Consider the following 23,951-nt stretch of genomic DNA (forward strand, 5'->3'; position numbering starts at 1 on the left):
GCCCGAGATTATTACCCTGATTTGACTCAGGTACTCATTCACAGCTGAGTCGACTGGTATCCGACGTCAAATCACGATACAAATTGCACTGCCACCAGTGAGATTTGAACCGCGACCTTCTTTTTGATTAATTGTCAAATACTTTTGGACCAATCATCAACGAGAAAAACAAGTTAAAAACAAAAAAGAAGGAATAAACAGGAGGCAACAATTTAGAGTAGATAAAGAAGGAATATTTGTCTTTTTTAAGGAGGTGGAATTCTTCAAAAGACTCTGGCCTGGGGGAGTCTGGTTGTGTGATTTTTTTTGTTGGTGATAGCGCTTCACCAAGTGTTTCCTCTAGGCCCTCCTTTCTTCGACGAACCTGGGACATTGGAAGAATTCGTGCGGCGGGTACTCTGGGACCGATCGATACATGCCGCTGGTACATGCCTTCATGAAGTGACCAAAGTTAGACATTTGAGCACCTCTTTAGAGAATATATTCCCTTAGTCAGGAAACAACCTATCCAATCCGAACGTTCCTCACGGCCAACAACTTCTGCGCTACTTCCACTGGCATTCGAATTGTGGTGGTTTGAGTACCACCACAAGCTTTTCTTGGGCTCACTATAGATTCTTCCCTGAATTCCTCCAACTTGAATTGTTTCTTCAAGGCAGCGCAGATCTCGTCTCTGGATGTTACCTCATCGAGATCCTTGCACTGTATATAGATCTCATGGTTTTCGGGACGAACCACGACATTCTCAACAAGTGAGTTTATAACTTGGTTACGAAAGCCGTCAGTTTTTCCCATGCTGATTTTTTTCTGCTCAAACATACGATCCCATTTCTGGGGCCTACGCATTTTGCTGACATTTCCGCGTAGGTCTTTTAAGTCGGGGCCAGATTTCACCTTTTTCAGTATCTCCGCATATCATAGTTTTCCTTTCCTGGAGATTACAATTGCCTCCGGACCAATTCGCACCTTTAGCTTTCTGCTCCTTTTTTGTTTACGACATTAGCCCAACCACCGTTTTTACTTTCTTTCGGTTTCGCTACTCTAGCCGGCATTCCCACTTTGGACACATGTTTTTCTCCTTCTGAACTTTTAGTCCCGTTTGTTGGACCGGTCAAGATGCCTTTTTAAGGTTTTGTGTAAAACTGTCTGTCTGTCACACGCATTTTTTCTCGGAAATGGTTGACACCACATTTGGTGGAAAGGTGGGAACTGTGAATGTTCACCGATTCTTTCTCGAATTTAAGAGAGGGCGGTCCCTATACATACAAAAGGGGGTGTAAAGTTTTTTCCAACAAATATAGTCGTGTTTGGTATTAAATGAAAGGTCTCGGTTAGTACTTTCCCAAGCCGGTATTAGTTTTGACATTTTATGGAAAGGTAGAGAGTGCGGGGCGTCGAAATTGATCATTTCTTTGTCGGACCCATTCTCAGGAACTGTCCAACCGAAAAATCTGAAAAAAATCAAGAGGTTGCCACTATATGGTGTCGAGGCTCTGTATATTACTATAATTTTTAGTTATATATTGCAAACGCCCCCCCCCTTCCCTTTAAAGTTCCTCTTAGAATCACAAAAGCAGCAATGTAGGCTGTAACATAGAGAGAGTTTCTTCCCTCAATCCTCAAACAAAATAGGTTCCATCCGAATTTATCGTAAAGAGCTCCATAATACGAATTCCTTCTATTTTCCACGCGCACTTATTTCTAATACTTATAACTCAATAGAATACCTTTGCGGATTAAAATACCCCCATTGAAGTCTTACTGTTTTGGTTTTCTTCGGGAAATCACTCGGCGTCTTTCCCACCCTAGCAACATGATATGTACCCGTGCTTATAACTTCACATAAATCTCTTATTGACCGCAAACCTGATCAGTTCTCTGCATAATAAATTCAAATTCCATTATCTTCCATCGCAAACAAACTTTGCTTCTTGGTTTAGCAACGGCCAATTTTCCCGTGCGTGCGTATATTCAGTTGGAAGTCGCAATGGTATCAGCGATTAATGGTCTCCAATCGGAGCCTGCACCATTCAAGGAGAACAACAAAGCATTCCACAATACCACTCTTACTTTCAAGTACCAGATACATTCATAAGTAGTGGATAATAAGATTAATAAGTTGTAGTTTTTTTTTATAACAGCTTCACTGAGAGTGGTAACCTTTAGATGAAATTGTTCTTTGAGATTAGCTTCCTGAACGCATAGATTCGGCTGAGAATTGTAGTCTCCATATTTCGTCCAGCAACAATGTTCCGTGTGTATGACGTGTGTAAAATCATGTGACCGGCACAGGAAGAGTAGAACCTGATTTTAAGATGGCTTTTTTTTAATTATAGGTGTTGCGTATAAATCTTAATGTTTTAATTTTTTAATAATAGATCGATCTATTTATCTATCTAAATGCACATTTCTACCAATAACCGCACCTTGGAGGCTTAAGAGCCTATCTAATACCTCAAAAGTGCTCCCATACTATCGCGCATGAGGAGAACACTCGTAATTAGATATTGAGCAATTCGTAATTTAATACTAAATTATTCCCAGACTTTATACAATAAATACGAATTGTGCAACGACATCAGTTAGGAAAACTTTAAGATACTTCGATTTGTTCTGAACCCAAACTGACCGTATATCGCTCCCGTCTTTTCAGATACTTCCACCTAAACTTACTATCTTTCACTGCGCAGAGGTTGGCACAAGTCACTATGCCCAATTAAGAAGACCTTCGTGTGTTGACCTTTCGAAACAACGTCGTGAAGAGCCATGCATTTTGCTCGTGATTTTAATATAAAAAAGCTGTGGACGTCCATTCACTGTAAAATGGCTCAAAAGACCCGGAATCAACCTACAAAACAAGTCCCAGCGTGGTTAACTTGAGGCTTTTATATTGAAGACGAAATAATGAAGCAATTCTGGTTGTAAACTGTGATATGTGCTACAATTTTCAAATCTTTAAATGTGTAGATATATCTGTTCTAAAAGATTAGGTTTGGCAGTTATCCCAAAAATATAACACAAGTTTTCTTCACGAGTGATACCAAAGGGCTAGGACCAGCGGGCAGGAATAATAGAACAGGTTTTAGGAGTTTAAGAGTTCTCTTGAAGAGAGGGGGAGTTTCCAGGAACTTCCTGGAACTACTCATTCGATCTTATGCACAAGATGGAATTCATGGAAAGTGATATCTGATTATAGGTACTTACGTTTTTGCCACGTCCAATTGCTGTCCGTTCAGTTTGTTATCTGTTGGGTTTGCCATTTTATAGAGTTAAGTTCCTGGTTTTGCAATAGTGTCCCGGAAATAGATGTATATCCTCTTTTTCAAACTTTGGTTATTAAATTCATTACATTCATTATTGCAGATATCTGAAACAAAAACAAAAAATATTTTAGATTATAAGAGAACCAGACGAAAGTACCAGGTGTACTCCTAATTAATTTCCGTTTTTTTCCGATAGATGGCATTCTATGTTTTGTGTCGCTGTTGGACGCACATACCAGCCATTCTGTTAATCTGCGTCGACGTTTCCCCAAAAAGTTCCTCTAGCAAATTTTTATTGCGCGTGAAAAATGTCGGCGTACCTATCGAATTTCGAGCATATGTGCCATGCATTGCTTTTCATGTTCAATCAAGGAAAAAAAGTGTCCAAGAGCCACTGTGCACTTGTGGAAGTTTATAGCGATCGTGCATTAACACTGCCAACATGTGAAACGTGGTTTTGACAATTCAAAAATGGAGATTTCGACCTGAGCGTCGCCGCATGCTCCGGCAAGCGAAAATCGTTTGATAACGCCGAATTGAAAGCATCATTGGATGAAGACAACACGCAAACATAACGACAGCTTGCAGATACGTTGGGAGTTCAACAGCAAGCAATTTTGAAACGTCTGCGAGCCACGGGAAAAATTCAGAAGTGTGGAAAGTGGGTGCCACATGAACTGACCGAGAGACAAATGGAGAACTGAAAAGTGACGTGTGAAATGCTGCTTCAACGGTACAAAAGAAAGTCTTTTCTCCATCGTATTGTTATGGGTGACGAAAAGTGGATTTCCTTGAAGGACCCTAAACGCAACAAATCGTGGATGAGTCCAGGTGAAGCATCGACATCGACGGCACGACCAAATCGTTATGATCGGAAGGTCATGCTGTGTATATGGTGCGACCAGACCGATGTGATCTACTTTGAACTGCTGAAACCTGATGAAACTGTGAACGCCGTTCGCTGCAAACAACAAATGAAAGATTTGAGCCGAGCGATTGCGAAGAACCGACCAGAATATCAAGAAACCAGAAGAAAGTGATTTTGCTCCACGACAATGCACCATCGCATAAGTCGAAAGTCGTTCGCAATACGCTGAGAAAACTCAAGTGGGAGACCCTTAACCATGCGGTTTACTCACCAGATCTGGCCCCATCGGATTACCACCTCTTTGCCTCTTTGGGCTACGCACTTTCTGAGAAGTACTTCGACTCCGACAAAAATTTGCAGAAATGGCTCACTGAGTGGTTCACCTTTAAAGACAGTCAATTCTACTGACGTGGTATTCAAAAATTATCAGAAAGGTGGACAACATGTGTAGAAAGCGATGGAAAATATTTTGAATCAAATAACTATTATGGTTCCCTTGGAATTGTGTGTTTTATTCACAAAAAAATCTGTGGCTCCATCGACCCTTTTTCGCCTGTTCCCACAATTGCTGCCACCTGCTTCACGATTCCTCCATTTCGGGGTTTTCCATTCCCCGATCAGAGGAAGAACCGGGTCCATTCTAGATAGGTTCCATCTCATTGCCCAAAATGTCGATAGGCATCATTCTAACTACTGCATAGGCCGCTTCGTCCGATGTGGTTCTATATCCACAGCACACTTTTAGGGCGGTCTTTCTATACACCGCGCTCATCTTTTGAGCATTGCATGCGGTATGCAAGTTAGCCAAATTGGCGCTGCGTAAAGCAGTATAGAGCTCGCCACTATAGTTATAATCAGTCTATGAGTGCATCGCGAGTCCCCAATATTTGGCATCATCATGCCATGCTAACATTGAACGCCTTGGTGCAAACATTTTCTAATTGCTGCTTGGAAGTCAGCCTCACATCTATCACCACTCCAAGGTATATAATTGCTGGCTTTGAAGTGATGATATGATTCCCTATTCTGATACGGGCAGTGGTCTGTTTTCACTGCTCCGTGATAAGCACCGCCTCTACTTTATCCTCTGCGAGTGGAAGACCTGCATCTTTCAGCCACTTCTTTATATCAGTAATTGCTTCGGGTGAATATAATTCCACATCCGTCAGATCTTTTGCAACAACAATCACCGCTATGTCATCGGCGTAACCTACTATTGTGGCCTCGCTAGCAACTGGGACGTCGAGGACATCGTGAAACATAATGCTCCACAATAGCGGTTCCAGGACAGTCCTGTGGAACACCGCAAAGACAATGTATTCTTTGGTTCCATTGTCTGTGTCGCACCAGGGCCTTCTATCTGTTAAATAGCTGTCGACTAGCGCAGTTAAGTAATAGGGTACACCAATCGCCGCCAATGACTTCCTTGCGTGCATTGCATTTTCAGCTAACCCAGTGACCAGTTTGACGGCGTCAACCGTTGATCTGGCCGTGCGGAAACCGAATTGTCGGTCTGATAAGCTTCCCAGGCTTTCTACAGTCGGGAGCATTCTGTTGTAGATTATTCTCTCCAACATTTTCCCCATAGTGTCCAATAGACATATAGACCAGCAGGAAGATGGTTCACTAGGAGGCTTAGCAGGTTTAGGCAACAACACTAGCCTTTGAGTTTTCCATGCCTCAAGAAAGATCCCATCCTAGCTCCTAGCTTAAGGGCTTTGTTTCGTATGCCGTCGAGTCCGCGCGTCCCAGCCGCAAATCTCCAGAAATTCTTCCGTCATTATTGGATGTATTACAGCCACATCTAAAGATGTCTGTAGACTGTAGCCTGTTGTGTTCCCTTGAAAGAACAAACCCTGAACTAAAATCAGTAGAAAATCGGGACATGTAATTTGTGAAGCTGCCTGACCTCTAAATCTCCCTATCAAAACCTTGTAAACGCTCCCCATGGATCTATATCTGCCTTTGCGCAGAGTCACTTGAAGCAGTCTTTCTTGCTTCACTGTATAGCCAGCTTCAGGTTTCTTCGGGCTTCCCTGTAAGCTCGCTGATTCACCTCCTAGTCAATCCTACCTATTGCTCTCTGAGCCGCTCGTCTGGTACAATGGCTATGCAATCCAGTGATAGGACTCTACTTGAAACAAGTAACGTAACTACATACGATTACGTAAAGAAAGAACGTAACGATTGGTGACAGCGATGCGATTACGAAAAAGCAAATTGGCAATAATTGGTGGCAGTGGTGGGATTGCGTAAGTCAGGATGGTTCAATTCCAGGGTTTAAAAGTGGAGCAGCTGAAAAGGGAGCTGTTAGCGTTAGAGCTCCCTACGACGGGAACTAAAGCCGAGTTACACAGGAGATTTCGCGAAGCCTTGGAGTGGCGAGGTGTTAATGTCGACGACCGTGAATTCCAATGTGAGCCGACATTGCCTATGGAAGGTCGCTAGGAAATAGCTGGAACGTCCACGGTAAAGAATAACGACACAACAGCTATAATCCAAGCTATATATAGAATGGAAGAATCTAGAAAGCAACAAGACGAAAGGCAGGCGAAATTTATAGAAGAATCTAGAAAGTAACTCGAAGAATCTGGAAAGCAACAAGAGAAATCAAGCAAGCAACTAGAAGAATTGACGGAAGTAGTTAAAAACAAGTCGGGAAACCGGAAGCTGGACGCTTCAGGCACGAAAGGTTTTGTGTATTTCTTAGTACGTAGCACGTAATATATGCATATATTATGTGAGAATATCCACTTTCGGATGATATTGACATTCATAGTCTTGAATTAGCAAAGAAGCGACAACTTTGACGTATTATAATTTTGTTAGTAATAGTGCGATTTCCACCAAACTTGGTAAGATCATGCTCTATGTTATATCCTATATTGTTGCGAAATTTCGTGGTCCTAGCATGAACTTAAGGGGGGTCTTGCAGCGAATTACTAAAAATTATAGTAATATACTATTATTAACTTTATTTGTGCAGATATCAGTGTGGAAGGTATTTCGGAAACCAGGCACCATATAGTGGCAGCCTCTTGATTTTTCTCAGATTTTTCGGTTTGGTAGTCTCTGAGAATGGCCCCCGTAAAGGTATGGTCACTTTCAACCCCCCGCCCTCCCCACCTTTTCAACAAATGTCAAAACTAAGACCGTGTTCGACCGTGTTAACCGAGACCTTTAATTTGATACTCCACATGACTATATTTGATGAAAAAAAAATTTACACCCCCCTTTTGCATGTATGGGGACCCTCCCTTAAATTCGTCATTAAAGGATGTAATTCACTGTATGCGTGAGCGTTCACAGTTCCCAGCTTTCCACCAAATTTGGTGTCAATCGCTGCAACCGTCTCCGAGAAAAATGCGTGTGACGGACAGACAGACAGACAGACAGACAGACAGACAGACAGACAGACAGACGGACAGACAGACAGACAGCCTGTGAGGAGTGGCCAGATCTCCCATCAGGCGCGACCCCAGGTGGCGGATAGGGGCATACCTATTGATGTGTAAATATGTGTTCATGCACTTTTCTTTTCTGACTGTGCATGGACTAGTGTTTGCTCATCTCTGGTGCGCGGACCAAAATGGCTATGGGAAGGATACCCAGAACATAAAACCACCATGGAAGACGAGAGAAGGAGTAAACTTACGGTGCAGGGGCTCGGAACCCCAGTACCGGCGGCTTTTGGGAGTGAGCAAGCGGGCTCCCGGTCGTCGATATCCCTCGACCGCAGTGCCTCGGCGGTGGACAACTTGGCCACCTTGGCATATAATGTTACAAGTGATTTGGATCTGGAGAAGGAAGTGTTCAAGCGAAGTACGACCTTACCGAGAACACCAGTAGCAAGAACAACCAAGGATGAACTGAAGATGGATCGTTGGACGACAAAAACTGTAACAACGCCCACCGCATATGTTCAAGATGCGCGACAGCAAGAGGTGCTCCAGGAACAAGATAAGGATCCATTCAAAAGAAGCTCATCAACTTTGAGATCTCCACCAATGCCAAAGACGATGAAGGACAAAGTACAGGCAAGGTCAACAAACGCCAAAAGTGAAGGACCGTGTAAAAGGGGTAACCCTGCCGGGACTTATAGGCAACAGAGTCCTGATCTGGAGGAATTACCCTTCACCCAGCTTGGGGCAAAAATAGTTGAACTGTCCGAGTTTATCAACGACAAGCACAACGTGCACCAAGCCATAAAGAATATGGTGAGGGCTATTAGAGTGCTCTACAATAGATCACAGGAGGAAAAGAATAATAAGGACACACCGAACCCCGCTGTGCCAACAGTATCACAAGCGACCCAAGTGACGCCTAACCGTACTACCATCCAATTCCAGCGAAATAAGCGAGTACGTGAAAAAGAGGGGGATCCTGTAAATAATCAGCAGGCGCCTAAGAGAAAAAAAGGAGGACAGGACATCCTGAAAACCAACACCAACAGGCCAGAAGGAGGAAACCGTACAGCGAATCTAGGAAACTCGACCAGCGTTGCGAAGCCCAAGACCAGCGAAAACGATGGATGGACTAAAGTTACCAACAAAAAAGCGGAACGAAAAGCAAAAGTGCGAACTCGTCCAGATGTAATTGTTATCTCCAGTAAGGGCAATCTGTCCTACACGGAGATACTCAAAAAGGTCAAAGCGGATCCCGACCTGAAAGATCTGAGCGGAAATGTAAACCGAATCCGAAGAACCCAGAAAGGGGATCTCATGTTCGAGTTGAAAAGATCCAGCGTGGGCAAAACTGATGACTTTCGCACTCAAGTGAAAAACTCACTTGGGGAGAATGCCGCAGTGCGTGCCCAAAAACATGAGATCTATATTCAATGTAAGGATCTCGATGAAGTAACATCGAAAGAAGAAATTTGTACTGCTTTGAAGGAGCAATTCAAGTTGAAAGAACTCACCGAGGAGTCAGTTGTGGGCTGGCGAAAAGCCTATGGTGGTACTCAAACGGCCACAATACGAGTACCAGCGGAGGCGGCACAGATGTTGTTGGCTGCCGGAAGGGTTCGGATTGGATGGGTTGTTTGCCGTTTAAGGGAACAAATTTCACTGAAGAGGTGCTTTAAATGCCTTATGTTTGGGCACTTCGCGAAGGCATGCACCAGCAGCATTGATCGATCCGATCGATGCAGAAGGTGTGGGGAGAAAGGTCATATTGCCAGAGAGTGCAATAGGGACCCCAAATGCCTATTGTGCGAAGTAAAAGAGGGACAAGATAACCGGCATATTGCCGGAAGTGGTAAATGTCCGGAATTTAGGAAGGCGCTCACTGCAATGAGAAAATGAGGTTTATCCAAATAAACCTCAATCATTGCAGGGTCGCTCAGGATTTACTTGAGCAGGCCACGTTCGAATCTGAGATGGAAATCGCCATCATAAGCGAACCGTATAGACACCGTCACGGTGGCATATGGGTCAAAGATTCGACTGGGGGAGCGGCGATATGGGCTTGCGGTCGACAGGCCATACAATGTACTGCAAGTCAAGCAGGCAGTGGCTTCGTGTGGGCGAAAATAAGTGGTGTATATGTATACAGCTGCTACGCCCCGCCAAGTTTGACACTGTCTGAATTCGAGCAAATGCTTGATAATCTTGTTCTCGACGCGAGGGGACGTAGTCCAAAGGTGATTGCTGGTGATTTCAATGCTTGGGCCCTAGAGTGGGGTAGTAGGGAATCAAATGCTAGGGGGCGCAGTTTATTAGAAGCTTTTGCACAGTTGGACATAGTTTTGGCCAACGAAGGTGCTGTAAACACCTTCCAGAAAGGGGGGTCAGGCTCGGTTGTAGGCCTGACCTTTGTCAGCCCTTCGCTGGCGCGTGGTATGTCCTGGTGCGTCAGTGAACGCTACACCCACAGCGATCACCAGGCAATCTTCTTTGAGACATGTGTCGAGCCACAGGCCAAAGAGCTATCATGCCCGAAACCGAGAAAGATTTCAGGCTGGTCTGCAAAATCTTTGGATGAGGAGACCTTCATAGAGGTGTGGTTAGATCAGCCTGATAAAGCAGGCACCTCTACGGAAAGAGCCGTCCATCTGGCTCAATGCATTGCCAAAGCGTGTGATGCGTCCATGCCTAGAAGGTGTTCATTCCCAAGTAGAAGACCAAACTACTGGTGGAATGATGAACTGACCGGCCTTCGATCAGCCTGCCACCGAGCCAGAAGAGTGGCTCAGAGGGCGGTAGGTAGAGTCGAACAGGGTCAAAAGGAGCGCGCCTATAAGGCAGCCCGCAAAAACCTCAAGCTCGCCATGCAGCGAAGCAAGAGGGAGTGCTTTAAGGAGCTCTGCTCAGAAGCGAACATAAACCCGTGGGGGAATGCCTACAGAATCGTGATGGGACGATTCAGAGGCCGTTCATCTCCGCAGATCACGTGCCCCACCCTCTTGCTAAAAATCATCCAGGGGTTATTCCCCCAGCAAGAGGAGAGCACCGACACATTCCAACCACCTCTGAATGTGGCGGCAATTCCGCCAGTCACCAGAGACGAGCTGTTGGATATCTGCGGTAGAATAGGAGACAACAAAGCGCCGGGCCTGGACGGAGTACCGAATAAGGCCCTTAAGCTTGCCGTGAAATCCAGACCGCTGAGTTGTTCGAAGCGTGCATGTCCGAGGGGATATTTCCAGTGGCATGGAAGCGGCAGAAGTTGGTACTTCTGCCTAAACCAGGTAAACCTCCAGGTGAACCATCGTCATATCGACCCATATGTCTCCTGGACACGGTGGGGAAAATGCTAGAGCGGGTAATCTACAATAGATTACTCCCGGTTGTTGAGAGCCAAGGCGGCCTTTCGGATCGGCAGTATGGGTTCCGTAAAGCCAGATCAACCATTGATGCCATCAAATTGGTTACTGGCTTGGCCGAAGATGCAATTCACGGAAAGGGTAGTACCAGCAAATATTGCGTGGTAGTAACCCTGGATGTGAAAAATGCATTCAATTCGGCCAATTGGAATCTAATACGGAAATCTTTAGCGAAGGTTGGTATTCCCGCCTACCTCGCTGCTATCGTCGATAGTTATTTAACTGAAAGGAGGCTCTGGTATGACACCGATGACGGACCCCAGGAGTACGTTGTTTCCGCGGGTGTCCCGCAGGGCTCCGTATTGGGCCCACTACTGTGGAACATCATGTACAACGATGTATTTAATCTTCCCCTTCCGGGGGAGCCACAGTGGTGGGTTACGCTGACGACATAGCGCTGGTTGTTGTCGCAAAGCATCTCGAAGATGCTGAGTTATACTCAAGTGAGGCAATCGGTGCTGTTAAAAGTTGGCTAAAGAGCTCTGGTCTGACACTTGCGGAGGAAAAAACGGAAGCGGTCCTCATCACGAAGCGCCGGAAGAGAGATTACGCCTGTATTAGAATCGGGAATCATATCGTCACTTCCAAGCCGACCATCAAATACTTGGGAGTGGTGATAGACAGGAAGCTTAGCTATAAGCAACATGTGCGGTATGTTTGCGACAAATCATCCACTGCAAGTATGGCCCTGGCAAGGATAATGCCGAACATTGGAGGGCCACGGCATACCTCTAGGTTGCTTATAGCCAGGGTGGTGACCTCGATCATGCTCTATGCAACCCCAGTTTGGAGGGAGGCGTTGTGGATGTCAGGGAACGCTACCAAACTGAGTTCAGTCTACAGGAGGACAGCCCTGAGGGTGTGCTCTGCCTTCAGGACTGTCTCGGATGATGCAGCATTCGTCATCTCTGGAATGATGCCGATTGACATCTTGGCAGATGAGATGGCGAACATATACAATGCAAAGCCAACCTCTTCCTCATCGCGGACGAGGAAGACTGAAAGGGAGAGATCCATAAATAGATGGCAAGAGCGGTGGGAACGCTCGGGAAAGGGCCGGTGGACGCACAGGTTCATTCCTGCCATCAAGGAGTGGTTGGAGAGACGACACGGTGAGATTAATTATAATCTCACCCAGTTTCTCACGGGGCACGGAGGATATCGCCAATACCTTCACAGGTTTAAATTGGAGACCTCACCCGATTGTCCAAATTGCAATGGAGTCCCAGAGGACCCAGAGCATGTATTCTTCCACTGTCCGAGATTTGTGGAAGAAAGGAGGAATCTAGAGGAGGCTCTAGGGGAGGTGCTGGTACCAGAAAATCTGGTGCCGAAAATGCTAGCACATCAAGAGAATTGGGATGCGGTAAACTCCATGATCGCATCTATCCAAAATAAACTGCGAAAAGCAGAGGAGAGGAGAAAAACGCGGTCACGTGCGCCGCGTATAGAAGAAAGGTGACAAAGCTAGAGTGGGCTGACTCCGCCCCGTGATGTAATACCTTATGGTGGTTCCGCGGGGCAGGGAGGGAGTCGGGGGTGGTTTTAGTGGGTAAAAATCCCACACGCTGGTGTGTCCAGACCAGTGTCTTTTTGAAGATTTCCACCTCCTCAACAAAAAAAAAAAAAAAAGACAGACAGACAGACAGACAGACAGACAGATAGACAGACAGTAAACCGATTTTAATAAGGTTTTGTGTTTACACAAAACCTTAAAAAAGAAGAAAATCGTGGGAGCCCTCCAGACATATGCTGAACAGTGGGGAAAAGAGGTCAAATGATTTGAAGGAAAAGATGAAGAAATTTACGAGAAAGTTGGAGGTGAAAGGCATTCTGGAAGAAGCAGTGCAGTAAACAGAAGGTTCAAAGTGTTTGGAGGATGGTCTCAGGAAAGACAAGACAAGAGGTAGTTGTAGAGCAGCAGAATGAAAAGCCCTTGTATCGAGAAATGAGTAAACACAAGGAAGTGATACAGCCTGAGAACCCCAATGAGATTCCAAAGCCGAGGGAAGAGATGGTACAACAAACAAACCGGCAGTGAGTCAGCCCTAGGGTTTTACGTGAGCACCTGTCAGGAAGACTTAATCTCACGGTCTTCTTAAGACTTTTGTGACCACAATCAGAGCCTCGCTGTGACAAGAAACAACGGTACCAGTCTATACCAAGTGCATGGCTTAGCATTCATACTGGTGGATGCAACACCTACCTAAATCTCTGCTGAACTACGGAGTTCGGCACCCGTGTTGAAACGCAACACCACGCCGAGGCCCGAAGGTCTCTGTTCGCTTGAACGTAACCAAAACCCCCATGAAGCTCCCACTAGGAGGCCAACCGCAAACAACCGAGTTGTACTCACATACAACAGGAATTCTCCTGAAGTATGTGAGTCCACCAGCTATCTCGGTTCCCATGGTACCAGTATACCCCTGGTAAGGTTTCGTGGGCAAATGCCACTTCAGATGAGTCCCTGCGCAAACTCGGGTCTGATCGCCTTGATTAGGCCTTTGGAGCATTCACCTACAGCATCACGGCCGGCACGCCAATGCGATACAGCGTCTCCCGGTGCCACCACTATGGAGGTTCTCCTCAGCCATTTGGTTTTGGTTTGGCCGATAGGGTTGCCGTCTTCTTCACCGCTACCTCTGAGCACCAAGCAAAACGGCAGGAAGAAGTTGACAAATTGCAGTCCAGTAAGGATATTCGAAATCACAAGACGTGATCAGTCAAGAAGCGACTAAAGAAGAGAAGCGAAACTGCCGAGAAGTAGTAGACCATGGAGAGGTCATAAGTGGAAGTGTATAAATGGCAGGAGGAGGCCATGCGTAAGGTACGAACAAGAGGAGCAAATTGGTAAGCAGAATGAGCACCCCTGCCAGGACAGAGCAAAGTCAGAGGACATGAAGGTTCAAGAGTTAATAAGTCATAGATGGAAAGTGTGAAGTGGCGAGAAGCGATTGACAAGAAGAAATTGAGACCGTTCAGGACAAAGGGAGCAACAGACATATGCTGGACGACGGGGAATCTAATAACAGTTTATAACTTGCTTAGTGATTTGAAAGCAATGGTTCGACGAGGTATAAAATTGATGAGCCTAACACTTATGCGCATTTTTAGAAGCGACTAATAGAGGAAGGTACTTAACACGGAATTATAAGAAGCGTCGCAGGAAGCTGTAGGGCTCAGAATGAATGGATAAATGGACACGGAAAAGGTAAAATTTTTGGTATGATTACTACGAAGAACGCGAAGTGATAAATAGGAGAAAATTGAGAAGTAAGGAGGATACATGAGTGAATATCATGAAGGATCCAATAGTGCTTATTGTTTGAGTGCAACGGCAGAGAAAGAGCTGGCTTTTGAGCAAGCATAGCAACGCTCTGGAAAAGTGGTAAAAGTAAAAGAAACAAGTAATCTGGAGGAGCAGAATCAAAGAGGAAGCTAGGATGATTTAACAGTGAAAAGTTGCCTAGCTAAGATTTATGTGGCACGACGGCAGAGTATTCTGCAAACAGGAATATACGCATATGTTTACCTTGGAAATACACTAGGTAATATTCTGTTGCGTCGTTCCCAGTGGGCGTTAGCAAATCTGTCGTGTCGTGTTCCCAGCGTTCCCAATAGGCAAAACTGTCGTTGTGGGCTATGTTATGTCGTGTCGGTCCCAATGGAATCTTCGTATCACGTAAAGGCGAATGGTGTGAAATATAAAATTGGTGTAGACACTGATGATGTCGTGTTACAAAACATTCTCGCATGTGAATTACACAAAAGCTTTCATACCTTAAGCGCCGAGTTTCCGGCTTCCGACTTGACAATTCTGTCAAAATTCTTCATACGAAACCTAATATAAATAAATATTGTATACCTGAAAAGCACGAGATTATTTTGAATATATATAGATTATGTAAAATAGCATCAGTAGACATTCTTGGCTGTGCGCAGATGGTGGTGGACACTTCAATTACCAACAAAAGTGGTCTGAATTAGCACCTTCCAAACTGATAGGAAAATTGTCAATGTTAACATTTCGTCTAGATACACTTTTTAGACACTACATTGACAAATTTGAGCTTTTTTGACTACTTAATTTTGAAACACAAAAATCATTCTGTAATAAGATTGCTTAACCTTGGAACCAGGAATGCCAAATTATCATAAAGGCTTGATCAATAAACGATAAACTTTCAAGAAAAGATAATTTCGCGGTCTAATTATAGTAATTCAATAAATAAACTTGACGAATTACCACTAATAAATTCCTTAGCGAAGCGCCTTGTAACGGGTGAATTAGACCCATACGAGTACTTCAATTTTATTGTAGTCCACTATTGACGACATCTGCGATATGTAGACATTAAAAAACATGTGCGTGAAAATGGAGTTATCAAAAACATCGAATATGGACTAATAACCATATACTTGAATTCTGCTTAAGCAAACATTTATTCCGTAAATTTGTTTGAACCGTCAGCCATGGTTTGTTCAAATATAAACAGAATTTTATTTCTGAATGCCGACGACAATCAGAGCAATCATGAGGATATGGCACATGAGGTACACGGTTCATATTATTATTCAATTCTGCGTGTGTCAATATTTAGATCTTAATTGAAGTGACACTGCCATTACCTGTGAAGTACGAATGCAAATAGAAGAGCGTTATCAATGGTAATCTATGCATGAGGTGGTTGTTAGATAGCTTATCAACATTGATTATATTTTCGAACCGTGTTTTTTAAAAAAGTGCAAAATAGCGTGGACTGTCATCTTCTAGAGTAATCTCGCTCATGACTGGATAATTTCGAAATCATATGTTCAGCACAATCTAGAATCTTTTATTGCCTCCTCCGCACGCGTACCTCAATTGTAGAATGAATTATATCGTCAACGACTAAAGCGAGATAATTTAACAGAACGGTTGGCAACATGTGCTCATCAGGTTACATGCAATTGAGGTGCATTTTCCATAGAATTAAGTATTTAGGTTCTCTCGTTGCCCTTGCCACCATTACGATTAATGCGACTTTTGCAACGTTTATATCGAATTGCTGGTGCAACTGTTAAACAATAAACAAATTATACATTAATAATAATCCGAGTAGGGGGGAAATACATATATGTAATGAGCGGCATCATGCAAGTTGGAATATTGATGCAAATTTGTGATACTGTAAGTAGATTACTGTAAATGCACTGAATGCATCGAATTAGATGGATGAAACTCAATGAGAAAGTTAATAGAACTAAATTTAACTAAAATTATTATCTATAGTTTGTAAAGCCAATTAACATCATCATATGAAATATATATTAGCCACGGAATTAGCTTTAGTTTCAGCTCTTTTCCAACTACCCAACTATCGTATCGTATGCTATTTAGAACCCACGAATGATAATCATGTAGGAAACTCGCATGGTGGTCCCAGGGCGAAACGTGGATTGGTACCCACGATGGAGCATAAAACCTGGGAAATGCCTGCTGAACCAACACCAACAGCTCTACTACCAAACCCTATCTCCACCTCCACATGGTGACCGCTGGCAGCTCTTTCTTAACGAAAAGCTGCAGACGGAGAAGGATGAAGGCGAGTCTCCCGCGCCTAAAAACGAGAGAAATTGTACCAACTGGTCCTCCAGGTTGGTGGTTGGGTAGGGCTGACAACTCTACACGGAAAACAACTTGTTACGAAGCCACAACAGGAGCCTCGGACAGGACGGATTTTAAAACGACGGACCCGGCAAAGACAACGGAATAACGATTTGCGCATTTTCTCATGGAACGTGCGCTCCCTGTACAGAGATGAAGGTGATGAGCAGCTAGCCGATACCCTGTCCCAATATAGGGCTGATATAACAGCGTTACAAGAGATGCGATGGACAGGGACCAGTTTCCTGGAGAAGAGCCACTACACCGTATATTATAGCGGTCATCCAGTAAACCATGTGCTCGGAGTAGGTTTCTTAGTCAGCTAAAAAATGAAACCTGCTGTTATTGGCTTTGAAAACATAAGCGAACGGCTATGCACTCTACGCTTGCGAGGCAAGTTTAGAAATATAAGCCTCATAAACGTTCACGCCTCTACAGAGGAGACTGCAGAGCCGGAGAAGGATACCTTCTACGAGGCAGTAGAACGAACCCTCGAAGCCTGTCCCAAATATGATATCAAAATCATACTTGGGGATTTTAGCAGCGAAGTAGGGAAGGAGCCCGTATTCAGACGAGACCACTTTCAACCAAATTGACCACGTGTTGATCGAACGCCATCACCTCTCAGTCTTGATGAATGTCAGAACATATAGGGGGGCCAATATAGACTCGGATCACTATCTCGTTGGCATGGTGCTCCGAGTCCGAATAACAATACCACCTTGAATCCCCTTTGACAATCAAGTGAGAGTGAACACTGAAGCCATGCACAACACAACCCTCCGCGACACCTATAAGAGGGAAATGGATGCCGCAATAACCGCAGTCAACAGAGGACCTGGAGATGAAGCATCAACAAATGATCTTCACAATCACCTGAAGAACGTTATCATGGATACGGCCACAAACATACTTGGCCCCAGCCGCAAAAGGAGTCGGAACGGCTGGTTTGACGATGAATGTAAGTTGGCAACGGAACGGAAGAATGCCGCATACCGAGTAATGTTGCATTCTCAAAGAACGCGGGCTGCGCAGAGACTTATCACGAACTCCGTCGAGCGGAGAAGCGACTTCACAGACGGAAACGGGAAGCCTGGGAAAACCAACAAGTCTGTGAACTAGAAAAGTACAGGGAGCAACCGCACCAGATGCGCAAGTTTTACCAACAAGTCAGCAGGATGAAGCCTTATACACCTCGATGCTCATCCTGCCGAGACAAAGAGGGAAATCTGATTTCCGACAGAATGAGCATATTAGAACGATGGGTTGAGTACTTTAATGAGCTACTGAACAACCAGAACATCGGCGAGTTGGAGGTCCCGCCAACTGAAGACGACGGACAAATACTGCCACCAATAAGTTTAGGAGAAACAGTCCGTGCGATTCATCGGCTAAAAAATCATAAGTCGCCAGGAGCCGATGGAATTACAGCCGAATTGGTTAAATATGGAGGCGACCAGTTACACCAAGTGGTTCATCAACTTGTGCTCAAGGTATGGGACAGCGAATCAATGCCTGACGATTGGCAACGAGGCATTATCTGTCTCATACATAAAAAGGGAGTTATCACACAGTGCAGCAATTATAGAGTTATCACGTTGCTGAGTACCATCTATAAGATATTCTCCACTATCCTGCTAGGCCGGATAGCCCCATACGCCCAGAACATCATTGGCCCATACCAAAGAGGCTTCACTCCAGGCAAATCAGCAACAGATCAGATTTTTTCTCTGCGGCAAGCGATGGAAAAAGTGTTGGAATATAGACAACAGTTGCACCACCTGTTCATCGACTTTAAAGCCGCCTATGATAGCATAGCCAGGGTAAAACTGTACACGGCCATGAGAGAATTCGGTATCCCGACGAAATTGATAAGACTGAGTAGGCTGACCCTGACCAATGTGCGAGGCCAGATAAAAGCAGCAGGATCACTCTCAAGACCATTCGACATCAACAACAGTCTACGACAAGGGGATGCGCTATCATGCGTCCTCTTTAACCTGGCCTTCGAGAAAGTGATCCGTGATGCTGAGGTAAATGTAAGAGGTACGGTCCTCTTCAAGTCCACCCAACTACTGGCCTATGGTGCCGATATCCACATCATGGGAAGAACCACACGAGACGTACAAACTGCCTTCATCCAGATCGAGCAGGCGGCGCGAGATCTTGGGCTGCACATCAATGACGGCAAGACAAAATATATGGTGGCAACGGCAGCACCGAAGACGAATCAACCAACAACATCAAACCGCACTGGTCAAACACGAACAAGAATAAAGATAGGAGAATACAACTTTGAGATCGTTGACAATTTCTCCTACCTAGGGTCGAAAATCACAACCGATAACAACTACGATGATGAAATCCGCACAAGGTTGTTGTCAGCCAACAGAGCCTATTTCAGCTTAGAAAGACTGGTCCGCTCGAAACGTCTCACCATAGGGTCAAAGCTCTTACTGTACAAGACTATGATCTTGCCAGTCCTCATGTATTCCTCGGAAACTTGGGTTCTTAGCAAGAAAAATTGCGAACTCCTGGCTGCGTTCGAGAGAAGAATCCTCCGAAGAATTTTTGGCCCCCTACATGAGGATGGACGATTCCGTAGCCTACACAATGACGAGCTTTTAGGGATATCGAATTGGTGGACCTCGGCGCAAAACCGGGATGTCTGGAGTTCCTTATTAAGGCAGGCCTAGACCGGATACCGGTTGTTGCGCCGTTGATGATGATGATGATGAAACTCGCATGCTTTAACTAATTAAAAAAGAACTTTTTCTATTCTTTTTATCCAAAACCCCCTTCACTTTCTGCTAGCACTAAATTTTGAAAAAAAAAAAAAATATGGGCGACTAGTGGTTTCATCCAGGGTAAATAAAGCTCACCAGATGCTGCCTCACCTCTGCCTTGGACGCAGTGTACCAGAGTGGCTGCCAGGTAGTGTTTATCTCCTTATATGAAATTTATAAATGTGAAATGGTTATGAATTGTATCCATGACAAAAACCGGACCGTCAAATTCTAGCCTAATCCGGTCGAGGGAGGTCAACATTTTGTTTGTCTTAAGCCTGAATTTTACTAGGCTATTTTTGCCATGAATATAAAGGGCAAACAATATCTACTAACCACTTCGTAATTTCATATTTTTCAGTTGAGAACTGCTACCTCAAACAAAGGATCGCCCCCCTTCCCCCGTGGTCCCCCCATTTACAGCTAATGCCAAAATTAATATCGGCTTCGGAATTTACTAAACGAGACCTTCCATTTGGTACCCCTAGTGACTCTATTCGCAAAGCAAGTCGGGAAACCGGAATCTGGACGCTTCAGGTAGAAAGGTTTTGTGTATTTCTTATAGAAAGACATTTGAGACATTTGTTACATTTGAGACATTTGTCACATTTGAGACATTTGCTCCCAGCAAGTAATATATGCATATATTATGTGAGAGTATCCACTTCCGGGTAATATTGACGTTCACAGCCCTAAATTCGTAAAGAAACGTCAACTTTGACGTAATGTAACTTTGTAATAGTAGTGCGAATTCCACCAAACTTGGTACGGTTATGCTCTATTTTATAGCGTACATTACTGCATTTCGTGGTACCAGGATGAACCTTAGGGGGGTGTTGCATCCAATTACTAAAAATTATAGTAATATACTATTATTAACTTTGTTGGAAGAGATATCGGTATGGAAGGTATTTCGGAGCCTAGGCACCATGCAGTGATAGCCTCTTAACTTTTTTCAGATTTTTCGGTTAGGCAGTTTCTGAGAATGGGCCGGTTAAATAAATTATCACTTTCGACCCCCTGCACTCTCTACCTTTCCAACAAATGTTAAAACTAATACCGGCCTCGGAAAGTACTAACCGAGACCTCTCATTTGATACCCCACGTGGCCATATAGGATGAGAAGCTCGACGATGCTGCGATCTCCTCCGAAATCAAAGTTGATGAAAGAAGGAAATCAGGGAACCTCCCGTAAGGCTAATAAATATGGAAGCGCCCAGTGGGAAAACCAAGCAGAGGAGCAATGTCAGTATTCGGACGAATTATCATTTGTCCTACTCGAAGGAAAAATAATAGAGTTGTCCGAATTCATAAAGGACAAACACAATGTGCACCAGGCTATCAAAAACATGGTCCGAGCAATTCAGATACTGTATAATAGTGCCAAGGACCAAAAAAATGCCTCGAAGATATCAAGCACCCAGGCAACACAGGTGATATCCTCTCAAAATCCAAATGGCGGTAAGCTTGAAAGAGGAGTAGAGAGAGAGCGAACGATTCTTTCGATCCTCACAGGACGCGAAAAGGCAAAAAGGCCTCTCACCGGCAAAAGGGAAGGCGAACAAATGTACCAAAATCGTGAAAACTGCGGTGCCGGCTCCAATCGACCCAAAGGAAATAAAGCCCCCCAAAACGAAACCAAGGAAGCATGGACTAAGGTTGGCGGAAAGAAAAATGCGACACATAAAAGAAGATTACGGCCCGAATAATTGATCATCTCCAAAAAAGGTAATATAACTTATCCCGATATCTCTAGTAAGGTCAAATTCATGGAGAAAACGTCAGTCGAATCAGACGCTCCCAAAAAGGCGATTTGATCCTGGAACTGAAGAAGTCTCCGGGCAAAACGGTTGAAAATTTTCTCGGCAAGGCGGGGAAGTCCTTAGGAGAAGAAGCAAAAGTACGGGTCAGAAAGCAGGAGATTGTTATACAATTTAAGGACATTGATGCAATCGCGACCAAACTGCTGGCAGCTGGTAAAGTAAAAATAGGTTGGGTTGTTTGCCGACTCAGGGAGCAGGTATCCCTCAAGCGCTGCTTTAGATGCCAGGAATATGGCCACATAGCGGCGAAATGCATCGGTGACTATGGCAGGTCAAAAAGTTGCATAAAATGTGGGGGAGAAGGTCATATATTCAGGGAGTGCAAGGCCGAGCCTGAATGTATGGCTTACAAGGAGAAAAAGTGCTACATTGGCGAGGAGAATGGCATGGTTTGTCAGTGAGTATTATACTTACAGCGACCAGTAGGCCATTTTTCTCCACATCGAATATGGGCCACGCGGCGATGTGCGTTCCCACGGAGCTGGAAACCAGGGGTGGTCCGTGAAAAGTTTGAAAAGGATGCATTCATAGAAATGCTATTGGGAGGCCAAAATCCCGGTGGTGGGGCTATAGAAAAGGTAGAGCAAATGATGGGACGCATAACCAGAGCATGCGACGCTGTTATGCCGGGACAGCGAGTTCTCGCAAAAAGGCGCTCAAACTATTGGTGGAATGAAAAGATCGCGGGGTTACCATATGCATGTTTTCGAGCTAGAAGGATCTACCAACGATCTAGACGAAGACCCACCTAACCAATCGGAAACAGTTCTGACCAACGAAGGTGATGTAAATTCCTATCGGAAAGGGGGTCTGGTTCAATTATATATCCGACTTTTGTCAGCCCTACGCTGGCACGTGATATGTCCTGGGAAGTAAGCGAGAATTTCACGTACAGCGACCACCAGGCAATCACATTTGAACTAAGAACGGAGCCAAAGGACAGGAGACCCGTACCCTGGAAGCTGAAATCCAAGAAAACCCCAGGATGGTCTGCGAAAGCAATGGTTGAAAAAACATTCATGGAGGCGTAGTTAGACCAGCCTAGCAAAGCTGGTACCTCTATGGATAGAGCTCTTCATACCACACAATGCGTCGCTAAGCATGTGCCGCCTAGGAGATGCTTGCATTAGAAGTTGTGGGAATAGTGAAATGAACAGCTTTCGATCAATTTCCACCGAGCCAGACGTAGGAGCTAGGATCGATCAAAGGCAAAAGGAGTATGATATCTTACGTAGCAAGAGGGAAAGTTTTTAGGACCTTTATTGACAGATGGACATAAATCCGTGAGGTTGCGCCTATAAAATCGTGACAAGACAATTCAGAGGCCGTTGATCTCCGCAGATCATGATGATGATCGCACCATGATCGCAGTAATCCAAGATAAACTACGAAAAGCGGAAAAGTGAGAAAGACAGAATTATGAACGCTCAACGAAAAAAAGAGACCTAGCTAGGTAGCTAACTCCGCCCCGTGATGTAATACCTAATGATGGTTCCACGAGGCCCGGGAGGGCGAGTCGGGAGTGGTTTTAGTGAGTAAAAACCCCACACTCTTCAGTTCACCTCTTTACAAAAAAAGCCGTCCTGGGCCCACTCTTATGGATAATTATGTATAACGGAGTGTTAATGTTAGATTTCTTTCCAAGGGTGGTCACTACTGACTGATGACACTGCAACCTCCCCCCCCCCCTAAGGGTGGAATTTGCGCGAATGAGGCAGTTTATGATTTTAAGTCCTAGTTGAAGAATTAATTTCAAGGTCCGAAGTTGGCAGTTCAAAGGCTCAGGCAGGAAGAAGTCGGTCGGGAGAAGGAAGGAGAGAAGAACATGAACACGATTGCGAGATGAATTTTGATCCAGCTCGGCAACGAAACACCATATGGCAGTGCCCCATATAACCGGTCGGGAAGAGTCAGCGGTAGCTTTTGAAACGCCTACCTTGTACTAAAAGGAAAAACAGATTGCTCACCCTAGTTTGCTGTAAGATATTATTAACACTATTTTCCGACAAGCTCCAATAAAGGCAAACTTACGCACTGTGAAGGTAAACAACAATGAGTACGCAAAAGTTCCACATTATTATATAGCGGGAGCCAGGGGCAGACATTGTACAGTTCCACCATCGAATGATGGAAGAAGGTATTCAGGCTGATGGACACATCGTCAGTTAGACAGACAGGTTGACATGCAGACAATGAACTGATATTAATTGGATCTATATATGTGTAATATTCCGGCTCCATCAACCCTTTTGGACAAAGGAACTTTTTTACTCCTTCCACACACGGCACACGACTTTTTTCTTCATGCACTTCTAAATTTTCTTCCGACATATCGTGTAAATATCAAATTTAGTTAATATGAATTTTTTAAATCTAAAAAAAAAAATCTCTTCAAGTAATTGTGATTTTACCACTCATTCCACTCTAGAATTGCAAGTAGTTAGGTGTCTTCGTGGGAAATAAAACGAATAAATCACCGGCAAGACTATGCAGTGTAAGGGGAGTTTTCCTAATAGACTTAAAAGTGATCCTTGGGTGTGAATCGGTTCCGAGCCTCCATGCCCGCACTCCACAATAATCTTAACCCTGATCTTATTGTTAATATTACACCTAAAATGTATACTGGTCTCAAAAGTTTTATTTTCCGATCGGCCGATCGGGTGGTTATCACCTATATCGCTATTCTTTGTTGCGTATTGTCAGTCATCGACCGATCATTTGTCTCGAGCGCTACAACAAAA

The 23,951-nt window shown here is 44.5% G+C and overlaps 1 protein-coding gene across 1 annotated transcript in view; it reads right to left on the minus strand.

Annotated features, from left to right (window-relative positions):
- The window catches only part of LOC119648754 (vesicular glutamate transporter 2), a 57,635-nt gene that overhangs the window by 8,689 nt on the left and 24,995 nt on the right, over positions 1 to 23,951 (minus strand). The window contains exon 2 of the mRNA XM_038050578.1: positions 3,205 to 3,367. Coding sequence (XP_037906506.1) covers positions 3,205 to 3,260 — 56 coding nt within the window. The 5' untranslated portion in view covers positions 3,261 to 3,367. The remainder of the gene's footprint in view (positions 1 to 3,204; positions 3,368 to 23,951) is intronic.

This window comes from Hermetia illucens, chromosome 2, assembly GCF_905115235.1.
Source record: "Hermetia illucens chromosome 2, iHerIll2.2.curated.20191125, whole genome shotgun sequence".
In the NCBI taxonomy this organism is placed as follows: Eukaryota; Metazoa; Arthropoda; class Insecta; order Diptera; family Stratiomyidae; genus Hermetia; species Hermetia illucens.